The 16,851-nt window shown below is 40.8% G+C and overlaps 1 protein-coding gene across 1 annotated transcript in view; it reads right to left on the minus strand.

Moving 5' to 3' along the window:
- Positions 1-16,851, minus strand: part of myo15ab (myosin XVAb) — a 52,281-nt gene that overhangs the window by 10,483 nt on the left and 24,947 nt on the right. Inside the window, exons 32-62 of the mRNA XM_042429396.1 lie at positions 16,625-16,742; positions 16,295-16,470; positions 15,334-15,418; positions 15,198-15,230; positions 15,009-15,090; positions 14,655-14,785; positions 14,331-14,426; positions 13,784-13,912; positions 13,548-13,654; positions 13,201-13,379; positions 12,115-12,187; positions 11,736-11,927; positions 11,549-11,631; positions 10,916-10,989; positions 8,207-8,312; positions 7,964-8,041; positions 7,808-7,872; positions 7,287-7,712; positions 5,951-6,032; positions 5,638-5,733; positions 5,481-5,541; positions 5,064-5,157; positions 4,833-4,950; positions 3,988-4,103; positions 3,800-3,859; positions 3,427-3,502; positions 3,203-3,318; positions 2,991-3,109; positions 2,010-2,151; positions 1,531-1,642; positions 1,353-1,427 (exon numbers count right to left, since the gene is read on the minus strand). Of these exons, the coding sequence (XP_042285330.1) occupies positions 1,353-1,427; positions 1,531-1,642; positions 2,010-2,151; positions 2,991-3,109; positions 3,203-3,318; positions 3,427-3,502; positions 3,800-3,859; positions 3,988-4,103; positions 4,833-4,950; positions 5,064-5,157; positions 5,481-5,541; positions 5,638-5,733; positions 5,951-6,032; positions 7,287-7,712; positions 7,808-7,872; positions 7,964-8,041; positions 8,207-8,312; positions 10,916-10,989; positions 11,549-11,631; positions 11,736-11,927; positions 12,115-12,187; positions 13,201-13,379; positions 13,548-13,654; positions 13,784-13,912; positions 14,331-14,426; positions 14,655-14,785; positions 15,009-15,090; positions 15,198-15,230; positions 15,334-15,418; positions 16,295-16,470; positions 16,625-16,742 (3,500 nt within the window). The remainder of the gene's footprint in view (positions 1-1,352; positions 1,428-1,530; positions 1,643-2,009; positions 2,152-2,990; positions 3,110-3,202; positions 3,319-3,426; positions 3,503-3,799; positions 3,860-3,987; positions 4,104-4,832; positions 4,951-5,063; positions 5,158-5,480; positions 5,542-5,637; positions 5,734-5,950; positions 6,033-7,286; positions 7,713-7,807; positions 7,873-7,963; positions 8,042-8,206; positions 8,313-10,915; positions 10,990-11,548; positions 11,632-11,735; positions 11,928-12,114; positions 12,188-13,200; positions 13,380-13,547; positions 13,655-13,783; positions 13,913-14,330; positions 14,427-14,654; positions 14,786-15,008; positions 15,091-15,197; positions 15,231-15,333; positions 15,419-16,294; positions 16,471-16,624; positions 16,743-16,851) is intronic.

Consider the following 16,851-nt stretch of genomic DNA (forward strand, 5'->3'; position numbering starts at 1 on the left):
GGGACGACAATGAGCAGGGGGGACCTGAAGTGGCCACTACACAAAGCGCCAAGGCAAAGGAAGCTGACAATGGACCAAGGGACGCAAGAAGGCTAGGAGTGAGAGAGCTTTTCAGTCGCCTGAAACAATGATATGACTCCAGTATATATATGGAGCCAGTACATATCCATATGTATATAGATATGTACCAGTCTTCCTCCTCCTTATCTCTGCAATTCTGTGTGATCTTCCATTTAGCTCTTGTGCAGGTGGTGGTCGGCCTTCTCTAGGCCTGTCATTCAGGGCCTCACCAATATCGACAACCTTGGTTCTCCAGTTGTTGTCATTTGTATTCTTTGCAATCCAGTTGTTGACTAGCGCTACGGTGCGCTCCACAACCCCATTGGCTTGAGGTGTGTACGGCGGTGAGTACACTCTCTGTACCCCGTGGCTCTGACACCATTTGTCACAACAGAAACACGACTCCAAATGAATGCTAATGTTGCTCTGTGTCTGCTGGATGTGTAAATCAGCAAATATTTGCCATAACAACTTTATAAGGTGTTTACATTTCAGTTTTGTGTTTACAGCAAAGCGCTTTAAATTGTTTACCTTGTGGGGACCAGCTTTTGGTCTCCAGGTAGGCGGTGAGTCCCCACAATGTGATGTAAATACACACACACACACACACATATGGTCACATATGCGGTTTGACAAGTAATTGATTAAAAATTCTGTTTTATGCTGCCCAGGTCTTATATTGACATTGGATATTAGTAAGATTAAAACCTGTAGAAATATATAATATATAATAATATAAATAATGTAAAGTTAAATTCAGAAAACATGAGCATAGTGTACTATGTAAGGCTGATTTATGGCAGCCCTGGAGTCCAGATTTTCAGGGTTCAAAGAAACAATAAATACATAACAATAAATGACAAATACAGAATGTGTGCATGTGCACTTTCATTTGTGTCTGTCCTATCCAATATGTGTTTGACGGGAGTTCTTCTCATCTGTAATCCTATTTCGTCTTTTGTGTCCTCAAGAAACAAAATGAATCAATATTTTTTAAATTGCTTCGCCACCTTCCATCTGAAAAATAATTTTCTGACACAATGTTGTATTTAAAGAGTGCTGTGGGCACTGTCAACATCACTGTACCTATTTCTGTAAAATACTATCACAGCTCCGGGGTACACAGACACAGTCAACAAGAGTAAATCTCTCAAAGCTATCAGTTTGAACAGTCACCTCGCTTAATTTTGGGCCCTGACCATGACACTGACATGTGGTTTCCACTTGCAAAAAAGTGAAATGGATAGATCGGATTGTGTATCAGAAAATAAAAAGATTGTATGAACACTCACCAAAGTCTTGAGAGTCTCTCTTCAGATCCTCCAAATACACCACCTTCTTCCTCACCACACAGCCATAGCTGTAACCTGGAGGACACACACACACACACACACACACACACACACGCTTGGATCACAGATTCACCAAAAGATGTCAGGGCTTTTCACAACATCTGCAGCAGGGTCTCACCCTTCTCCAGCCCGTCCAGTACTTGCAGCCTGATGATGTCGCCTTTGTGGAAACTGAGCATTGAGCGGTCGTCAGTCACAAAGTTACGTTCTGCAATCACATAGTTTGAGTCCTGAGAGGAAGAAAGAAAAAAACATACCAACACTGTTACATGTGGACTGATACGTTGTATGTTTTCGATGTGCCGACTGTTTGCCTCAACTTGACTCGTCTATTCCTGCTTCAGGTTCTGCTTTCCTACATCTCCTAAAAAGCTTTCTGGTAAATTTTGAAAAAGTATATGGGGAGAGTTACTTATTTATTTTTTGGGGACTAAATTACAGTAGTGTCAATTTGAATGAAAGTCATGCGTGTTTATATGTGATTGTTGTTGTATATTGAGGTGTTTTCAGGTGGATTTCTTCTTTAAACTAACATAAGTTTTTATAATTCTGGACAGAGGAAGTGTGTGTTTGTGTGTGTGTGTGTGTGTACTGTACCTTTTTGATCTCATTGATGAAGGTGTCTATGAGATGTTTGACTTGTGGTGCTTTAGCTGAGAACAGGATCAGCTTCTCGTTGGTCAGATTGAACTCCAGCATGTTCTCAGATGGGATGGTCACAAACAGGATGTCTGCATAACTGAACAAACGCAACTAATTGATGGTAATTTACTCTCACACATATAAAAACACAAAATCACTATCTTGTCTTATGTTTTACAGAGTTTCTGTGATGTAATTATTACTGATGTAGCTAGCAACCGGCAAACCAGTAAATTTAAAACTGTCATGGAGAACAAAGTTATTGTTTTCCAATTTATGATCTTATTGATGTAAGACTGAACAAAAAATGCTGTATGCAGCGGTGGCAGATGTGTTCAGATTCTTTGCATCAGTAAAAGTACTAATACACAATGTAAAAATACTGTTACAAGTAAGTCCTGCATTCAAATTTGCACTGAAGTAAAAATACAGAAACATTATCAGCATTAAATGTAATTAAGCAACAAAAGTAATAATACTTATTATGTAGAAAAATGGGCCCTGCGAGTGTTTTACTATCATATATTGCATTATTGGACAATTATTAATGATGCTGATAACTAATCTGAAATGTGTGAAGTAGAAGTATAAAGTAGCACAAAGTGGAGATATTCAAGTAAAGTACAATACTCCAAAAGTAAATACTAGTATACATTCCACCACTGGTTTTATGCTGTTTGTTTACTTTGCAAGCTGAGTTTAGTTTGAACTTGAACCATCTGTAAAAGACTGAACAAGCTGGCTGAGCCCCATAGTTAGCTGGCTAACCCCCTATCTTCTTTTAAATGGTTTAAAATGAGCAAAGTCAAAGGAATCAAAGTAAATCTGATGCACTTTTATGTGATTGACAACTGAATGACACTTTCTGATACTCCAAACAGGATGAAAGAATTCCAGTAAGCATTTGCAAACACAGACAGTGAAAGCAACACATACGTGTACGGTCGTAGGACTCTGAAGTAGTCTGGAGCTGCAGCGCTGCTCTTTACTGTCTTCAACAGCTTAATGCCGCTGTGGGACACTGACAACACCTGCACACCTGTTCCTACACTACCCTGCAAACACACACACACACAGAGACCTTTACTAAACATAACAATAGTAACACACTCAGTAATTATTTTCCTTTAAGGATTTACCACCCTCACCGATGCAGGGAACAGTCGGGAGAAGTATATTTCCCAGGTTTCCCTGGCCGCCGTGACGATGGTTTTCTTCACATGCTCCTCCACCGGATCCATATTCTGCTCAACCCCGTGTTTGGCTGTCATTCACACAATGAGACACATGAACTCATGAATGTCAAAGAGATGTGTTTAGATTAGCCCAAACAGTCTAAAAAAACTGTCTCCGGGAAGAACAGACAGATTACCGAACAGAGCTTTCATTTTCTGCCTTTCATCTCTGGTGATGCGAACACAAGCTTCTGACAGAGTGTCGTTCACTATCTGGAGGAGAGGAGGAGGAAGAGGAGATGAGAGGAAGAGGAGAGGAGAGGAGAGGAGGAGGAAGAGGAAAGAAAAGAAGTGAGTGGTAATGTTAAAAATAATTTTCAGAAAAACATATGGAGCACAATTGGTGAGAGTTAAAAAAAAAAAGGATCGATACCACTTGTGGTATCAATCTATTGGTATCTACTCTCTATTCCTTGAAGTTAAAAAATGACCACATGAGTATTATATAAAATATTTATCTGTTGGTGTTAAATCATTCAGTTTTCATTCATTCATCATCTCTTAAGTCACCTGTTTGAAAATGAGGTCTAGGACCAGCGGATTGTTGAAGCTGTCTTTGGGATAGAAAACCTGCAAAAGACGAAGCACTCACAATAGAATAAAAACATTTTGACAGTGGATCATAATACCTTTTTGTGTGTATACAGTGTGTGTGTGTGTGTGTGTGTGTGTGTGTGTGTGTGTGTGTGTGTACACACCTCCTTCCTCAGGTACAGTCTCCAGGGAACATTGGTGTAGGTGTAGTGCTCCTCGTTGGTGCTCTGATGAAGCTGGGTCTGGATGGTCTCTGTCTCTACTGGGAGCTCTCGAGAAACTGTATCAGAAAGGTCATGTTTACCTTTTAGTGTCATCTTTATTTAGACAAAACCGTATTAAGTGAACATGAAAAGTGTTCAGTTGGTGTTTTGCTTTAGAACAGCTTCAACATTCTTGCACTTTGCTCCACCGCTCCAAATGCTTTTGGGTCAAGTGCCCGCTAGATGACAGGACAGATGTGTTTTCAAAATCTGCATGTCAGCTGTTTGACTGCCAAGTTCTTGACTTTTTCTGGGACATGCCAATTCTTAGCAAACAGACTTCATATTTTCATTTATTGCCAGTGGTCTTGGATTAAATTAGCTACATTATCACTTAATATCAAGGTGTAAATTAAGCCAGAAAAGATATCTAGGTGCTGGCACGTCCTAGATGATCTCCAACAACACTAAACCTATTCTGAAGTATACATGTTTGGTTTTCTGTTTTTTATAGTGACCATTTAATAAACTAGTTGCCTTATAGAAAAGATAAACACATAAAATTAACATGTTTTGCTTAAAAGTGATGATTTCTCCCCACTTTTGGTGCTGTAGAGCAAAGAAAAGAGGATACAGCATCAATAAAAGTTTTTAAAAAAAGTACTTATGAATTGGGAAATGCATTCAACATATGTGTGTGTTAGACCATACAGATACAGACAATGTGTTTTTATGAGAAACCAAACCAGAAAGCAGCACACACAGCACAGTGATGTAGCTGTGTCTGTATGTAACTGTGTGAATACCTGGAGGAGGTACGGGAGGAGGCCGATCAGGTGCTCTTGTCTTTGTGCTCTTGGTGGGTTTAAATCCGGCCTCTTTCATTGCAGATGCAGAAGGTGAGGGAGCAACAGGACGTTTGGGCTGGACAGACATAAAAACATTTCTTTATATGACTGTGACTGCAGCAATCATCACGTTCAAAACTTGCATGTCTAACGTTCATGTTTGTCAGGGACGTGTGTGTGTGTGTGTACCTGTGGAGCTGGAGGGTTTTCCATCTGGGGTTTTAGGATCTGTAAAGCTTCATCACGAGCCGTTTGCTTCTTCTTAAACTTCCCCTCAGGTCTCCTAAATACATCCAAACAGTGTGAACATCACACATTACAATTTAAAGAATGTTAAGCTACAAATGTTTACTGTGTAAATACAATCGTTCTGGTGCTGTGTGCTCACTACAAGCAGCAACATCACAGGCAGCATCTGTTGGTGGTTTGTGATACAAAAGGCTTTGCAAGTTTTGTTTAAACATACATACAGTTAATTCTGTGACAGAAGATAGCATCAACTGCTTTACAGTAGGGCGACAAGAGAAAACTATGATTGCTGTGCTAAGTAATCAACCCTAATCGGTCTGTCTGTGTGTGTGGATTTGTGTGTTTGTGAGATCTCACCTTTTGCCAGGAGGCAGCGGGTCTGGTGGTGGAGGTGGGGAGTTGTACCTTTCGATAATTTCTTTAAAACAAACCATAAACCATGACAAAATTGAGTATATCATATGTTAAATTTTCTTTGTGTTAGAATGATATTTCAGCTTTTAAAGTCAGTTACCTTGGATATCTTGGCTGGGGACGATGTGCTCTGCAGTCCGAGCTGAGTACTTCACCACCTCTCCAGCAGGGGGCGGAGGAGTCGTTGCTACTGGGGCTAAAGCACACACACACACACACACACACACACACACACACACACACACACACACACACACACACACACACATACACACACACACACACACACAGCGAATCAGGAGTTTGACTCTTTTATTTAAAGCTCTCTGAGCTAAAGAGACTCGAGTTAAAGGGACTGAAGGGACTTTCTCTCTGTTTCTCACTCGCTCATGTTTTCTCTCTCTCTCTCTTACCAAACTTCTTGGCGGGTTTGTCCTTGTTTATGGGGATGCCTGGAGCCTTCCTCCGAGGGATGCTGTCCTTACCTGACTGGGTCTGGGAAAGCCACAGAGAGGAGAGAGAGGACTAGAGTTTGCACTCAAGGCTTTGGTACACATCACATTAAATGTTAAATCTTTACAGACTAAATCAGTGGTTCTCAAACTTTTTCACATCAAGGACGCTTAAACTGACACAAATTAGACCACAGAACCCCAACTGATAAGATTTTTGATTTTAGATGTTTTATTACAGAAAGTGTATGAAACCCATGACCAAAATAGTCATGCACTCTGTCACTGTGTTACTTATGGATGGAATTAGTAGAGAATAGTGAAAATAAATTACCCCCCTTTTTGCCCCAGACCCCACTTTGAGAACCACTGGACTAAATCGTCTGTGTAGATTTAATATCTAATAATTTTGGTGGAGTCAAGACAACATTAGAGTAAAGAAACAGGACAATATATTGCATGAATAAAGCCATTTTCTTTTGTTACAAACAGCAGAAAAAAAACTCAGAGGAAATTATTATCTGCTTGATTGTTTGTATTATGTCAACATACTTGGTGCCAAATTCACAATGATGTGGTGTTTTGAATGTTTGCTGTAGAAAATTGTCCTTTAAATTGTCCTGAACTGCATTCAAATGTTCAGATTTATACAGATTGATTTGTTTGAAATAACGCTAAAAATGCTTTCAATAAAATGTAACTGTAACATTGCGTTAAAGATCAGGATTGTGTATCAAAACATCACAATATCTAAAAATATTAATTGCAATTGAATTTAAAGCAATGACTTTAAAGATAATAGCTTTATTTGGACACTACCTGCTTATAGTAATGCTAACACTAGACTTTTATTACTGCAGCTACAGTCCACATTGATAAAACTAAGCTACCAAACCAATAGAAAAGTTGGAACAGATTCTTTAAATCTCCTATCAGTCCATTTATACTGCCTTGGAGATCCTCCCTGTGTACACACGCCTTCCTCTGAGCACTCAGGGACACAAACCAGTGTTTCTAATCTTGGATCTTCTGTTGACGCATTTTCTGTAGGTGTTGCTCTTTTTTTAGTTCAACCTTGGTGGCTATTGTCTCGTCTCCCGACTACACAGTTTGTCTTTTTCTTGCAAACAAACCTGTTATTCTTTCCAAAGAATGAAACAGTATTTTGTTCTGTGCACATAATTGGTTTGTGGTAAGTGATGCTTGTGGGTTGAGGTTTGCAGCAACAACTATGACAACTTTAATGAACTGAGCAGTCATAAATCATTATGTAATATGTCTAATATGTCTCACAGACCTGTGCAGACGGGTTCGCTTTAAGCTGTGGTGACTCAGTTTTGTTGGTTTTGTTGGAGCTTATCTGAGATTTGGGGTTCGGACGGGAGGCCTGAGGCTGAGTTTGGGCTTCTGGCTGAGACTGTGGCTCAGCAGGAGGCTGAGCTGGAGGCTGCAGTGGAGTTTGTTCCTGTCGAGTAGCGGGAGGATAGGGGCTGGGTGGGATGTTTGCTGCAGTGTAGGGAGTCGGAGTGAAGTTAGCATAGGGGCTGGGTGGGATGTTGGCGTATGGGCTTGGAGGTATGACAGCATAGGAGCTGGCGGGGGCGTAAGGGCTGGGAGGGTGGTGGAGCAGAGGGCTCATGGGAGGGCTTGTGATAGGGGAGGTGGGGGGGCTTGTCACTGGGCTGCTGACTATGGCCATAGCCTGCATGGTCATCTGCTGCGCCTGAGAAAAAAAGAAAGATGACACATTACATTGAAAGCAAGAGTTTTCCTTCAGCACTGAAACACATTAACAGTGGATCCAGACGGAGAGTTTACCATGATGATGGCCTGCTGGTTTACGATGGCCTGCTGCTGCTGAGCCAAAACAGCCTGCTGGGCATCTGGAGGAGAGAGGAGGAGAAAGACCGTTAACAAGACACAGGTATGAGAAATTATGTTTTACAAGTTTTTTTCTCATTTTTCTCTTCACACCTGATGAACCAGGTGTCACAGGTGCCACCGCAGCAACAGGAGGCGACATTACGCCTCCCACAGGAAGGACTCTCACAGCTGTGGACACACACAAACACACACATACATCAATTTCCTGTCAGATTTTCACTGTGTTTCTTTTACTGCGCTTGCTGATGATCTACTGTACGAAGATAGTTAAGTTTTTCCAGTGTGAATACTTGCGGGTGTGTGTGTGACTGAGTGTCTTTGTTTGTGTCTGACCTCCAGCTGGAGGTGGGGGGCCGGTTGACTGTCCTTGCTGCCACCCGCCTCCAACTCCCCCAGCCCCTTTCATCCTGCTGGACAGTCCTGCAGCTGATTCTACTTCCTGTGAGGAAAAACTCAGACTAGATCATCAATGCATAAATACAAGAGGCATCCAAAATCTATCATTTCATATCAAATAAACACATTGTGTAAGTTTGAAAAGTGGTTCTGAATATAGCTGGTATCAAACTGATGTATTGATATATTGGCTGATATATCAGTGATAGTGTTAATTTTTGCCAATAAGTACTTGTGATGCCATTACATAGTTTGTCCACCAGGGAGCACTGACAAGTTTGATTTTTCTTCATAAAAAATATTTGTCTATGATATAAGTTTATTGAAAAAAAGAAGCAAAAAACGAATATTGGTTGATATACTGTTATCAGAAAATGTAAACTTGTGAACAACAACAGTGACATATCATCACCTTTTAAACTGATATGTTGAACTTGTTAGCAAACAGTTGCTTATCTACACAACCACGAGTTACGGAGCAACATCGTCGTGTTTTTGGCCACTTGATGAATGTAAATATTCACTCTCTATTAGCTCTGTTTTTGGTCTCAACCAACTCCTTAGTGAAATATCTGCCTGTTTAGCTGCTAAATGCTCCAATATGTTCACCAGCTAGTTGCTAACTGTGTATGTTTGCCTTTTGGTGCTGAACAGATCGTGCACAGTGGGTTTTTAGAGTTTTTTTCTCTGAAAACAGCTTCCTGCTGCGGCCAAAAACAACTCTGTCAGAGTGGTTGGAGTGAACCAAACAGTGAAGTTGTAGTAATTGCAGTAGTTGTAACCAAGGGGAGCTGCACAGTCGGGTGATGATGCTCTGTAGGTTCATCCCTATGAGTGATGCCTTCTTGCTTCAGATTGTCATTTGATAAAATCAAAATATTGATTATAGATGCTTTAAAGTAATGTATCAAAAAAAAGTTAATAGTTGTTTTGGTATAAGTACTGAAACTCAGGTATCAGCAGCATTATTGGAAAATGTCAAGTTTATCTCTGAAAGGTGTACAGCTAGCTTCTTCACCGGACACAGCAGCAGTATTCAGCCTGGATTTACAACAATACCAATAGATTCAAACAACTAACCAGAGTCATGACAGAAAAACTATCAAACGAACATAAGAACTTCTCAAACCACTCGACTGCAGCAGAATTTACTTCTCCACAGCAGATCTGTATACTCAGTATTTCCCAAACATATGTTCATATTATAAATTTAAAAAAAAAAAGCGTATACGCTACCTCAAGGGAAGCTTTGGCGATATGAGGAGGATAAAGAATGGAAGTGGATAAATTAGAAGTAGAGTATTGTGAAGCAGAAATATTGTGGAGAATCTACAAGTGTTTGGAACATACTTTACATAAAGATAAAAGGTGGATTATGCTACAGGAATGGTTTGAAAAGTTTCTATGGACATTTTGTTATGGCTTGTTTTTGCCATGCCTCTGAGTCACCATTGAAATCCATTGTAACTGTTGTGAATCTAAGCTCACTACAACTGCTGTCCTCTGCAAAGGAGCGAGCTACAAAGTTCAGAACAACCTTCAAGGCAATATTTGATACTGAAAAGATTGATTTTTGGCACATTATCTTTAATCAGTGCATGTGTGCTCCATACTGTGTTAAAGGGAGATACACAGGGATAAAAATGTTATTTGTGTAATCAGTGCACTTTTTCAGATCCCCGTCTTAAATGTGCAGCCGTTCCATCAGAAATCAGCCTCTGACCAATAAATCCACAGGAGTGTGTGTGTTTGTAGGCCATGTCTCATTAAATAGTAAGCCCTTCATTTGCCAGAGTGTCAGTTCCTCGTAAGCAGATCCCCGCGTTGCCTGGGTGGGAAATCACCGTGGCGATCTAGTGGCTGTGACAGTTACGGTAACTGGGTAACGTAATAGGTTGCTGGGCGGGAGAGGTCTGTAGAACACATCTGATACATGCTAATTCCTGTCAGCCACATCCGATAGCACGGCTAACATTCACCACATCGCCGTCCCAGCTGAAGACTGATAGATCCAACATGGCCAGTGTTCACTGCCCCATTGCCTCGACTAAATACGTGCGGATTTAACTCAACTGACAATCATCAGATTATCACCGTAACCAGAATTAGTTTCATTTCATTAGTATAATCTCCTTGTAGTGTTAATGCTGTCCAAAATGAACAGTGAAGTAAGTCATTCTGATCTGACAACAAACACTACAATTCAAACTATTCAAAGTGGATCCTTCTGTATTAAAGGGAAACTTTCATATAGTTTGTTCTGCTTGTGTTAACATGTGAAACTACTGTGACAACAGCAAATCTGATCTTAAAAATATGTTACGTTTAAACACAACCTACATTTAAATGAGTTCCCATTACAATATAAGTTCCTAGGGAGACACTTTTATCCAAAGCAACCTGCATTTTCCCCCCACATATGAAGTACATACACATGGGACAATATGAGGTTCAGTGTCTTGCTCAAGGACACACATGAAGTGAACCACTCTGCCTCCCAAAAAGAAGAAAATCCCTAAAAATGCAGCTTTAATACAGAGTTTTACAGACAGGTTACACACAGTAATCTGCAGTAAAGGAAGAGGAGGAGGAATCCCCTTTCATGCGGTCAAGTGTTTGTCAGTGTGAGTGAATTATGTAACTTACCCCAATTCCGTCAGACAGAACAGGGTCAAATAGGCTGTCAAGATAACGATCCATCCCTCTCTGAGGCTCAAAGTCTGTGAGAGGAGAGGAGGATATTGTCTACTTCAGATGTTTTCAAACTGTGAGGCGAGGGAAGGGTGTGGAGGAAGAGACATGAGGCAAAGATACTGCCTGAGGTGAAAGACATAGGTGCATAAAAATGTATTCTAAAAACAACGGGAAGTTATTTATTGGAGTTTAGCCGCTGATTTGGCTGCTCATCAACATGTTCAGCAGTTGTAGCTGCAGCTGCGGTTGTGACTCTCAGCTCATGGATGCAATTATGATACTTTAAAACCTGAAGTGCCTGATTGACACAATTTGTGTCAAAAGTCATAACTCAGTCAAATGCTAATAGCTGCTAATAGCTAATTCAGCATACTTTTAAAGGTGCCAGTCTGCCAAATATTCAAACAAATGTAAAAAAAAATTGGCTCAAATTGTAGCCCACAGATAACTAACAGACGGGTGGAGACAGGATGGGGGTGCAGTTGTCTCAATTTTGAGGGGGGTCCTACACTGTCAGACTTTGAAAAGAGCTGGTCTACTTTGAAAACAATGTATGTGCATGTATGCATTTGTTTGCATGCCTACCTTGGCTAATGAGTCCATCTGAGCCAGTTATGGCTGAAGATATGACATCATCATTCATATCAAACCCGCCACCCAACAGGCTTCTAGAAAACAGAGACAAAATAATTCAAACGACTGCAGCCACTGAATATGTACATAAATCAAAACATTTTGTGTGTTTGTGTGTGTGTGTGTGTGTGTGTCTTACATGCTAGCGTTGGGCCGCACTCTGCTCGGTTCCTGTGCAGAGATGATGAAGTAGCTGCTGTGTTTGGGGAAGTCAGTAGGAAGCTCCAGGTCTGACATCAGATCCAGAACGTAGTCCGAGCCCTCCAGCTCCACCCACTGAGCCGGCTCCTTCAGCAGCACTGACCAGCCTCGACGGCCGTCCACCACACTCCTACACACACACACACACACACACACACACACACACACACGAACACACACGCACAAATACACTTACAGACACCTTCAAACCTGATCTCCTGATTGTTGTTTTTTTCCTTTAGTTCCCTTTGTTCAGTCTGTCTTTGTAGCACAAAATTGTACTTGTATGCGGGAAACATTTGACAGAATGGTAATACCTGTGTTGTAAGATGTCTTTGGCCATCTCTTCTCCTGTTGTCCAGGAGTGTAGAGGACACAGGAAGGACACACCTGAATGACAAATAGCTTAGTCTCAATATGAAAATAACAGAACATTCAGACATCGAATAGTTACTCAACAAGAAATACAACTTTAAAATGATGCGCTGTGTTTTATTGGTATAAAGCATCAAAATCAATCTCACTCAAATGATGAAATAACACCAAAAAGTTAGTGGCAACGTCCCCCCCCCCCGTCTGTCTGTGAAGATTCACACAGACACCACCACCCACAAACTGACACAAACACATCCAGTGAACCGGAGCAAGTATCAGGTGTTGTTTAATCCTCAGTAGACTTGCCAAAAGGCCACAGGACAGATTAGCTGGATGAGAGGAGGAAATGAGAGAGGGACAGATAACTCTTACGTGCTGAATAGTGCACACATTGACTGGGCTCAGGTAAAAAAAAACAAAAAACAGAGAGGTAAGGTTGGGTCAGTGAGAAACTCAAAGAGAAGTTTACTTTGACATAGACACATAGTACCAGTCTGTGTTTATAATGCTGTCTGCATGTTTGAGAGTTGTGCAGTGTCGCAGCCTGTGATTTAAACTGTTAATAACACAAATCTATTCATGGAGAGATAGTAAATACTTTAAAGAAAATAAAGATAAATGCAATAAAAAGGCAGATACTAGTAAAAAATAATTTTCTCTAAGTTACAGGGAGGCAGAAAGTTACACACAAGCATTTAGTTATATTTTCTCTATATTTACAGCCTTGCTTTATTTTATCTTATTTCATTTAACTTTTTTTCAACCAGGAAGTCTCTTGAGATATAATATCTAATTTGACAAAAATGACCTGGCTAAAATGGCAGCATAAATTGCTAACACTGTTGAATCTGCATAGATGGTGTCGCTTTGCTAAAGGGCACCTTATCTGCAGATGTTGTGTAAAAAGATCACTTTGCTCTCTGATTTCTATCCATCCAAATCTTTCCAACTAGCCCAGGAATTGAAAATGAGATAAAATCACTCTCTTTGGCCACTGGGTCACATGTGTTTCGTGTGTGTTTTCTCACCATCGAAGCAGTGTATGTGCAGGACGGTGTGAGCTCTCTTGCGATTGGCGGTCCACTCCAGCAGACAGGGTGGGTAGGTCCGGGCGTACTCTGGCCCGACATTCAGCCGTTGCAGAGCCTGGAGCAGACGGTGCTGACACACACAGTCATAACCCTCCGGCCCATAGTCAGAAACAAACCTACAACAAGCACACACAGTATACACGCAACAGATGAAAAAGCATATAAAGACACATAGGTATTTGCAGAAAAGTAGAGATTATATAACCAAACAAAGACAGATTAATGTCATTATTTTCCATAAATTATAATGCCAACATATTTTACTGTCTGAGCGTGTGTCTTACTTCAGCAGGTACTTGGCCAGTCTTTGAGAAGGCAGGAAGGCAGAGAGACAGGAGGACAGGAGGAGCCAACCACGCTCTGAATTCAAAATGTTGGGATTCCTCCACACCTAACAGAGAAAAGAGAGAAGAAAATGAAAATAAGGAAAAGGAAAAAAAAATGTCTGAGATAATGAGCAAAGTGTTCTAGTTTGTCATAATTGGGGTTTAATTGGCTAGAAAATTGAGCTGGCTCTCACCTGATTGGCTACTTGAACCAAGATCTCATCTCTGAGGCTGGGATTGGCAAGCCCTCTCTGGATGATGTAGTTCCCGAACAGATTCTCCTGAGCCCCATTCAGGTTTGGATCACCCATGAACCTGAGTATCTGTCAAAAACACAGGCACTGATTTACAGCACATTCTGAAACCTTTAAGGTCAAGTTACACCTACAGTATAAAGGTTGTAAAGCTCTCTGACGGTGCTTTGTAACAGCTAGATACGTAGCTTGGACTTGATGTGTTTATGTGTTAGCATTTTGCAAAAGATACATAAAAGAGAAAATTATTGTATCTGACTTTCAAAGAGGTTTTAACCCACTAACTCACGGAGGTAAAATCAAGTTTAAATGGTAAGCTGTTAGACTAACCCACATAGCTAGCTTTTTTCTTTTATTTATCAAACTATTATCAAACTGGACATGTGAATCTGTCTGGGTTTAATATCCAGACAAAGTGCTATTTAGCTGCTGACTTGGAGGTCGTGGATGCTGGAGTTTCCCAGCAGCATATGAATGCAACATGTACCAGAATGAAAATGTTCAGGGATCCTTGTTTCAGCTCCTCATCCAGTCTGATCAGAGAACTCTCCAGCGGGGCTGTCAGCATCCCAAACAACGGCTCCTACAACACACACACACACACACACACACACACACACACACACACACACACACACACACACACACACGCAGTGCTTACAGATAACCATACATAAACACATTTTAAAGTTTTGTTTTTCACAAACCTCCACATATAAATACTGTGTTTTCTGTGTGTGTGTGAGAGTGTGTGTGTGTGTGTGTGTGTGTGTGTGTGTGTGTGTGTGTGTGTGTGTGTGAATGTTTGTACCCGAAATATGGCCCTGATGTAATGTGTCATGAGGTAGATGTTGATATCCAGCGGCAGGGTAAGCTGGGGTTCAACCTGAACTTTTGGAGCCTGGACCACCGCCAAGCAATCAGAATGAAGCTCTTCACCACCTGTACACACACACACACACACACACACACACACACACACACACACACACACACACACACACACACACACAGCAGGACATGTGTCATCACATAAATACAACAGTAAATACTGTCGAACCCACCTGCAAACATCGGTAATGGAAGTTTATTTATAGCACACATAACTGACTGGGTATCACTGAGTGTTATATATATATATGTGTGTGTCTTTGTGTGTGCACACCTGAAGCTGCCTGCAGCAGGGCTGCCAGCTCAGCAGGGATAGGCAGTGTTGTCACATTCACCACTTCTCTATTGATGCGATCCTACACATTGCAAATACACACACACACACACAAACATTTATATTACACTTATGCTACATCTTTTTCTCAAAATCTGACACTTTAACCTTTTTCTGTCCTTCACTCACCTCCTCCGCCTTCCTTGCAGGTTCCACCACTGTCTGACAGAAAGACAACAGTATCAATTTCACACATTTGTTCATTTTTTATTCATTTTTTTTCTAACAGTTATTGTAAACGTCATCAGAAACACTGCGCGCATACCCTCATGTAACGCTGCCGGTTGACGATGAGCAGAACGGCGGAGCGAAACCTCATGAGGTACTTCCTCCTCAGAGCAAACTTTTTTCTGTTCAGGTAAACAATATAAGATGAATTATTCATTAAGATAGAGAGTAGAGAAAAAGTAAAGGAAGGACGAGTTGTTGCAAGCTCGAGTAAGAATTTGCTTGAACAAACATTTGATAACATGAAAACACAAACACCCCTGTGGAAAATGCAGGTGTTAGAAAACCTGACAATTTTTGTAGCATTAATATCTTTTGTTAGTATCGATTGTGCAATAAGTGTAGCAAGATTTGAGTTGATCACACTTGTAGAGTTAGTTATAGTTTCAGTGCACGTTTTTAAAAATGCAATAATACCTGTCATTTCACCAAATTCATTATTGCGTAATCAGCAATCTCTGAAATATTATTACAGATTCAAAATATTTGACCTTGAGTTTATTGCCATTTTAATGTCCTCATTAAGGCAGTAAGTGAATTTTTACACATTTGAATAAAATGGAAATTTGCGTAACGTCTCCTGGGTTTGTCAGACTGACAGTGAGAAAGAAATCCATCATGTTTGATGGATGAACACAGCCTGAATCCTCTGGCTCAGTCTCCTCATGTCAAGGACAAAAGAAGCGGGTTGTCTGTGATAAGCTTTGACCTATTTGGCTCTGTGAAACCAAACGCTTAAGCCTGATTTGCCGAGCTCAGGACTGAAACTCCAGACTCAAGCGGCGTGAAAGCTAAAACACTGATGTGTCAGTTTCAAAACTTCACTTTAGGCTGGCAGGAAAAAAGACTCCCCTGAGATAAACAGAATACGTTTATGTTTTTAAGTAAAGAAAACTAGCTGATATCTACCTTATTTCACTTTTCTTTAAGGAGTCATTAGACATTAAATCTAAGAGTCACAAGCATTATATTAACTACTGATCTCAGGTAGACATTACCTGGCCAGGTAGCCTCTGCAGTGAGCTTCAAAGTTGGTCATATTGCATTTGAACTTGACAAAGTTCTTTCTGACAAAAAATGTGCGGGTGTATCTCTGCAGCGTTATGGCAGCGATGTTCAACACGCGGTCACGCTTCCCCTCCAACAGCTGGTACAGCTCCTCTTTCAGGAAAATCTAACACACACACATGCAAACACAGTGAAAATACACACAAATCTAAATTCAACAGTTTTTATTTTTTATGTATGATTTATCAGACCTTGTGTTTTGTGTGTGTGTTTATGTTGACACGTGTGTGTGAGGGCATTTTGTTACTGAGCGAGCTCACCTTACTGACTCCCAGCTGATACGAGCCTCTCTTGACGGGGCCCAGTTTGTGAAGCATAATGACACAGTTTTCTCCGTCTGCTGGTGGAAGATCCCTCAAACAGAGCAGAGATTTATACCTGTGTGCACACACACGCCCACACACACATTTAATATGTCGATCCAGTTTGAATATAGTTGTAATTTTAGACATAAGAATCCATGAAATCAAATGGAGGGATGTAGTAT

Source organism: Thunnus maccoyii, chromosome 2, assembly GCF_910596095.1.
Source record: "Thunnus maccoyii chromosome 2, fThuMac1.1, whole genome shotgun sequence".
Lineage (NCBI taxonomy): Eukaryota > Metazoa > Chordata > Actinopteri > Scombriformes > Scombridae > Thunnus > Thunnus maccoyii.